Below are 6831 nucleotides of genomic sequence, written 5' to 3' on the forward strand. Positions count from 1 at the left end.
GGCGGGCGGGCGGGCGGCCAGAGGGGCATCTGGTTACGGGCAGGCACAGGTTCAGCCCCACGTGGGAGCCCCATCTGGGCACCACACCAGGGGCCCGCAAGGTGGTCAAACCCTGGTCCCTTGAGATTAGCCCAGTGCCCCCATGTTCCTGGAGCCTGGGTGCTCACTCTGGGCCTGAGCCACCTCTTGCTGTGTCAAGGGGAGAACAGAGCAGAACTGAGGATGGAAGGACCTGACTCTACCCAGTGATGAGGCCACAGCAGCCCCCGCTAAGAGGGGACAGGTGACACTCGCAGATGGAGAAACCCAGGCACAGAAGTCCTTGGTTCCTGCCCTCCAAACCAAGCTTTCTGGGGGGAGCATAGCCCGCAGAGCAAAACCTCTGTTGGCCAAGACCACAGGTCTGACTCGGAAGCCCAAGACTCTCCCCAGAAAGTGGGGGGCCAGCAGGAGTGTGCCAGGCATCTGGCCAGCCCCAGCCCCTGCCCCGTGGCACAAGCCCAGCAAGGCCTCAGCCATCCCGGAGGAGGGATTTCTGCTTTGCTGTGGCCTCAGGCCGAGGAACTCCATGTGGCCCAACCACGCCTGGCAGTGCTGCTGGGCAGGAGCACGAGAAGATTCTAGGGAAAGCCTGACCTAGCAGGTGGGGGCCACACCTCCCACCTGCTTGCCAGGTGCCCCACAAGCCACTGCTCCCTTCCCTGAGCCTTGAGGTCCCCAGTGGATATAGAGGCCATCACTCCAGCCTCTGCTCCCAGCCCCTGGGGGGCCCTTACTGCCAGAACCCTGGGGCTAATACTAATGCATGCCCACATCCCAATCCCCTCCCCCCCAAGCCCTGCCCCGGTGTCCCCCGTAACCCAAAATCGGAAGCAGGGGGAGCTGCAGCAGAGGCTGCGGGCCTGATCCATGGGACCCAGTGCCAGCCAGCCCTAGGCACGCGGGCAGGGAGTGTACCCAACCCTGGTTCCCCGCCAGGCTCAGGTGCCCAGGGGACTCCTGCCAGGCCGTGGTGATGGCCACCCTGACCTGTCTGCAGTCCTGGGTTTCTCATTAGGCTCTTCAGAGCCCTTCTCAAGGAGGGACCCTGGCAGGAGCTCATCAGCCCAAGGGGACTCAGAGTCAGGTGGGAGAGGAGACTCTCAGGCCCCAGGTGGGCAAGAAGATGCTTCCTCCGGCCCCCCACTCTGGACCCCAGCCTTTTCTGGGCCTCATTGTGGAAAATCCCCACGGCCTGTTCAGAAAGCCGAGCTGCCCGGGCCTCTCTGGTGCCTGTGCTGCTGTCGGCAGGACGACCGCAGATGCCCCTGCCGTGCCCAGGGCAGGAGTGGTGAGGGCCAGCATGATGACATCCACAGGGCCTCAGGCTGGCTCCTCACCCGGCTTCTGTCCCTGACAGCTGCTGTGTCCTGCAGGCCCCTAGCTGCCCCAGGCACAGGACAGAGGACTGTGTCGCTTGGTGGTCCCAGCTCCAAACAGCAGGACCTGGCTCCCAGAGGAGGCTGGGGTTGGGAAGATCAGAGGGTGGATCAGCCTCGGGAGGACTGCCCCAAAGGACAAAAGGGTGCAGGGATGCAGACTGGCCAGTGCTGGCACAGCAAGGACATTCCCGTTGGTGAGAAAGCAGGAGCAAGGTCTAGCGGACTTGCGGGAAGGGTGAGGAGGAGAAGGAGGAGGAGGAGGAGGGGGAGAGGTGTCTGTCCAAGGGCAGAAGGGTGGTGCACGGAGGGAAGGGGCAGGGTCCCTGCAGGGGCTCCAGAGGGGGCTGGGCCCAGAAACCAAGGACTTTCTGGGCTAGAGTCTCCCGTGCCAGCCCTCTGTCCCGGGAATGAGGGCCTCCCGCAACCCCAGAGTCCTAGGGCAGCCGGCCCCCCTACCCGAGCGGCTAGCCCCGAAGAGCGCACCGCGCAGGGCGCCCATCCAGTGACTCAGCCGAGCACCGCGACTGTCAGCGGGCGCGGGCCGCGGGCTGGGCACGGCCGAGCCCCCTCCCCGGAGGCCGGAGCCGGCAAGGGCGGGCGGGGTCCGGCGGGGAGGGGGCTCGGGCCCGCCGCCCCCGGGGCCCTCCCGGGGTCTGCGCGCGCCCAGCACGGACGCACGTGCGCGCGGAAAGCGCGCCGCCGGCCCCCGTGCGCGCGACCTCCGGCTCGGGGCAGGCCGGGAGGCGCGCGGGGTCGCTCACCGGGCTCCGGCGCTTCAGCGTCACGTTCTTCCAGAGCAACAGCTGCAGCTGGTGCAGGAAGCCCATGGCGGGGCCGCGCTCCGGCCGCCTTCGCGCCGCGGCCCGCTCGTCTGCGCGCCCCGCCGGCCCCGCCGCCCGCCGCGCCGCTCGGCATCGCCCGCGCGGGGCGGGGTCTGGGGCGTCCGGGACCAGCTCCGCGCTGGCTCCGCCCCGGCGGCCGCGGTGACAGCCGCTTGCGCCCGCCCCCCGCCCGCACCTCCCCCGCTTAAAGGCGCCGCGCTGCTCCTGCCGCCCGAGCCGCGTCCGGAACCCCCGCCGCCCTCCCAGGCGGTTCCTGGAGCTCCACCCCGCCAGCCACGGAGGCCTCCTCGGTTGTCCCCATCTCGCCCGGCGTTGAAGTGACGTGCCCCAGAGTTCACATCTAAGCCCCCCACTCACCCCCACCCCGGGGGCGCTCTTCTCCAGGGCCATCTGGCCGGCACGCAGCACCCCCGTTGGAACCCTCCCGCAGAGGCGCCCCAAGGTGCTCACTGGCCCCCAGGTCGCCCCGAGGGGATGCTGAGGGGGCGCATCACCTCCACGCGCCCGCGCAGAAGTGCTGGGGGCAGGAATTTCGTCTGGACGTCAGAGCCAGGTCCCGGTCCTCAGGGTCACTGCCAGGCTGGAAGGGTGTAGCCGCCCACACGGGCGGAGAGGACAGCTCAGCCCTGGTGGAGATCCCACCTGTGCATGGCGGGCAGTATCTGCCCTCGAGTCTTCAAGAATCGGAGTTCTGGCCCAACCAGGTGCTTCCTGACCCACGGCTCCTAAGGGAGGCGTGGGCGCTTGTGAGGGGGGCTGCAGGTGGGCTGTCCCACCGCTGTGAGAATTCCCTGTGTCCCTTGTGAATGAACCACTTGGTGACCAAGGGGCAGGCTGGGCCTCGCTGGGCTCTGGCCCAGGGAAGCAGTTCCCTGCAGGTGGGGTAGACAGGGTGCTGGAGGAGACTGAGGCTGCCCCCTCAGTGAGCCGCTCATTTCTCTCCCCACATCCGAGAGCGAGTCAGGACCCTGCAGGTGGAGTTTGGAGTGGACTGAATTATGCAGAGGCAGTTTGGTGCCTGGGGCAGTGAGGCTGCAGTGTCCCAGGGTGGACAGCAGAGGACAGCAGAGGGCAGGGAGCCCTGGTGGGTGGCTCTGAGGGCTCCCCCCCACCCCGCACTTCAGTCTCCTCACTTGCCAATGGGAGGGGCAGGCCACGGGATGTCCAGTGTTGGGGGTGCACATAGGGGTGCACATCGAGGGCTCCCCTAAACTGAATTGCAGGCTTTGGGGGACCACCGCTACCTGCCCCTCCCCAGCTCCTTCTTTACGGTGGGGCAGAGCACAGGGAGCACAGTCCCACATCCTTTCCCTGGTCAGCACGTGGGGCTAGGTCAGGGCAGGAAGTCACTGGCAGGCCTTTCCCACAAGCCACTGTCAAGGCGGAGGGCAGCTTCCTGCCTCCACCTGCTGCCCACCCCCATCTGGGGCAGGGACAAATCCTGACCTCTGCCCCAGGGGAGCAGCCTGTTGGGGCCCCTATCTGCAGCACCAGCTTTTCTTCTCCCTCCCCCCACAGGCAGCCTGCCACAGGGGCTCCCCTGGCTGCGGCAGCGTGCTCGGTATCCCCTGCTGCCCGTGTGGTCACCAACCACCTGGCACAGCGAACGCTACATCACGAACCAGATCCTGCCACACCCCAGACACCCCTGCAGCCCGAAAATGAAATCCCAGGGCCTTCAAGACGAGGCGCCTTTGACACACCCCTCCAGCAAGGTTTCAGATCTCAGCACCCCCCTACTCTCCACCCACCCTGGCCTTTTGGGGGTCAGGGAAGGCTCCCCGATGTCATGCCATTCTTTTAGCAGGGACTGAAGAAAGCTGGCAGCCGCAGGCAGAGCAGTGTGGGGGAGGGTTCCTCAAGCACCGGGAGCCCAGAGGCCTTGAGGAGGAGCCCGTGGGATCCCATCAGGACAAGGAGGCCTGTGTGGCAGCGGGGTGAAGAGCCAGGGGAAGGGCAGATAGGCCAAGACTCAGCACACACCATTCTTGTCCTCTTTTTATTGATCGCTGCCCCCCTCCCAGAGCCGACTGCAGGCTGCAAGAAGGCCAACAACCTGGCCTGCTTGTCACGGCGTCCCCAGGGCCTGGCTCCAGCACGGTGGAGGGTGTGCGTGATGTACCAGGGCCGCCCAAGCCAAGGGAGCTCGGTGACAGAGGAGGTCTGAGGGCCCAGCTTTTCCCCCAGAGACTGCGGGAGGGCCCTGCCTCTGGCCTCCCCCAGCCTGCGTCTGGGACAAGGATCGACCCCGGGTTTTATCAAGGTGGGGAGGGAGGTCCTTGGAGGTCCTCGGGAGCCCGTATCTTTGATCAACTAGCCACAGGCACCCCCACTAACTCCCCACTCTCACCTTCACCCCCGAATGCCTGCTCCGATGCCCAGCAACCTCCTTCTCCAAGCAGCCTGCTCGGACCAGCCCATTCCCCCCTTACCCTCGCTTTCCAGCCTCCCACCCCAACGTCTACACTAACCTGAAGGGGGCCCATGGGGGCCGGATGCCCGGTGGTTTGATTTCAACACCCAGCCTTCCACCCACAGCCACCCTCCTCTGCCTCCCCCTCTTCTGGCCAGAGCTCAGTCTTGGAACCAGCCCTTGAGGTCCTCGTAGACCTGGCCTCGAGGCAGGTAGGGGTATCGGGTGCAGATGGCACAGAAGCGCTCCCTCCAGTCCTCAAAGAGCCGCACGCGGAGCCGGGCTCGCCAGGCCAAGTAGCGCCGATAGCGGCTCTCGTTCATGCCAACCAGGAAAGAGGCCAGCTCTTGGGCCGTGCCGAAGTCGTCCACGTGCACAAAGGCGTCAGCAGGTGCAAAGGCCTCATAGGTGGCCCTCGGGGGCCCCAGCACCACAGGAACAGTCCCGGCTGCCAGCGCATTGCGCCAGAACTTCTCGGTGATGTAGTCTCGGTGCTGCGAGTTCTCGAAAGACAGGTAGAAGAGGTACCGGGCCACGGTGGGCAGCAGGCAGTTGGCACACAGTGGCTTCCGGTTGGCACGGCCGAACACATCCACCTGCAGGTGGGGCGCCAGCTGCCGGTACAGCTGCACGCGCCGCTGCCGCTCCCGGAAGTTGCTGACCACCCAGGCTGCCACCCTCTTCTTGGCCGGCAGCGGTGGCGCGGGCCCCTCGTGAGGCTCCAGCCGGCCGTAGGGCACGAAGATATCGGAGTCTTGCCGGTAGCTCAGCACCCAGTTAAAGATGCCGCCGAGGCGGCCGAGGCCGTGGGTGTGGCTGGGCGACTCCATGGAGGCCCACACCCAGGGCTGCCCACGCGGCCGGCTGGCCAGGGGCAGGCGGGCCTGCTGGGTCTGCAGCTCGCGGTGGTGGAAGACCACAGCATCTGCGCTGGCCAGCAGGCTGTGGTCGGTGCTCAGGTGGCATCGGGCCACACCGTAGCTGATGCAGGTGTTGCTGGGCAGCTCTGGGGGCCGGTCGGTGAAGGGCCAGTGCCAGACGAGGATGACGAGCGTGGGTGGTGGCGCAGGGACTCCCACAGGGGTTGACCCGAGTAGCCACAGGAGCCACAGGGCGGAAAGCAGGGCGGCTCCGGCCAGGGCCCCCAAGGCCCGGAGCCTCTGGGAGGGGCCACACCCTACACAGGACATAGGAGGAGACGCTGTCTTCCCAGGGTCGCCCACGGCCCCATCTTCCCAGCCCACGTCTCCCCGAAGGCCAGACACTCACCAGCATGGTTCATCTGAGCGCCCAGAGTCAGCTACCCAGATGCCCAAGGATCTCAAATCACAGCAGCCACTAGGCAGAGGCGCCCGCAATCACGGCGGCACCCGCGCTCTGCCGACCTGGAAGCACTGCCCTTTCATCTGCCCGAGACACAGAAAGCAGGCTATCTTCCTGCTCCTGCCCCGCCCCTGCCCCCCGCCTGGGAGGTGACCTTTGGCATCAACCGCCACCCTCACCCCACCTCCCACTCTAATCCTCTAGCTGCTGGGGGTAGAGGGGGCGCCATCCGGAGCCCAATGTCAGGCCCCCCCACTCCTGCTGGGCTCTGAAGCGGCCTGGGGATGAGCAGCTGGGCAGGCAAGACAGGAGACGCCGTCCCAGGTGGAGGTGGCCCCTGGACACAAGGACCCAGTCGCTGCCCGCCGCCCGCCTCCCAGGCCCCGGAAGGCAAGGCGCACTTCCCCTGGGGGCGGCGCGGAGCCCCAGGTCAGCACTGCCCCTCCTGCGGTGGCATCACCCACTTCCCCTGCTCAACGCCCGCTCGTGCGGCTCACGGACCCTCGTGCTGCAGGTGCGCTGTGCTCGGCTCTCCGCCAGCAGGCTGAGGTTTCTCCCTTGGCTTCTGAGTGGGCTGCCCCACCCCCAGCTCACCCCCGCCACGGCGAGGACACCTCGTCCTGGAACTCAGATTCCCAGAGCGGGGGTCTCTGTCCCGGGGTCTCAGGAGTGCCAGTCCCCATGAGGCCACTGCACAGGCCCATACAGGGCAGACGCCAGGCTGGACCTGGCCCCAGGGTGGGCTGCAGGGCCACTGTGCTTTCTTTCCTCACCCAAGGACACGTGTCCACAGAAGTCCCATGGTCCTGGCCAGCCTGGGAAGAGCTGCTGA

At 66.8% G+C, this 6831-nt stretch overlaps 2 protein-coding genes across 4 annotated transcripts in view; both read right to left on the minus strand.

The window, feature by feature from the left end:
* ABCA2 (ATP binding cassette subfamily A member 2) overlaps positions 1-2262 on the minus strand; it is a 22170-nt gene extending 19908 nt beyond the window's left edge. Inside the window, exon 1 of the mRNA XM_040632239.1 lies at positions 2183-2262. Within this exon, the coding sequence (XP_040488173.1) occupies positions 2183-2248 (66 nt within the window). The 5' untranslated portion in view covers positions 2249-2262. The remainder of the gene's footprint in view (positions 1-2182) is intronic.
* Positions 2263-4248: 1986 nt separating this feature from the next.
* FUT7 (fucosyltransferase 7) lies at positions 4249-6630 on the minus strand. 3 transcript variants are annotated; one of them, XM_040632242.1, is made up of 3 exons: positions 6501-6630; positions 5946-6082; positions 4249-5853 (listed from the first exon to the last, which is right to left on the minus strand). In XM_040632242.1, the coding sequence occupies exons 2-3, from the start codon at positions 5956-5958 to the stop codon at positions 4838-4840; spliced, it is 1029 nt and encodes a 342-aa protein (XP_040488176.1). In that variant the 5' UTR covers positions 5959-6082; positions 6501-6630; the 3' UTR covers positions 4249-4837. The 3 variants fall into 3 exon arrangements, with proteins under 3 accessions (XP_040488176.1, XP_040488175.1, XP_040488177.1); XM_040632241.1 differs by lacking the exon at positions 6501-6630 and adding an exon at positions 6184-6395; XM_040632243.1 differs by lacking the exon at positions 6501-6630 and having other exon boundaries at positions 4249-6396.
* Positions 6631-6831: the final 201 nt, after the last annotated feature.

This window comes from Ursus maritimus, unplaced genomic scaffold (genome assembly GCF_017311325.1).
Source record: "Ursus maritimus isolate PB19 unplaced genomic scaffold, ASM1731132v1 scaffold_17, whole genome shotgun sequence".
Lineage (NCBI taxonomy): Eukaryota > Metazoa > Chordata > Mammalia > Carnivora > Ursidae > Ursus > Ursus maritimus.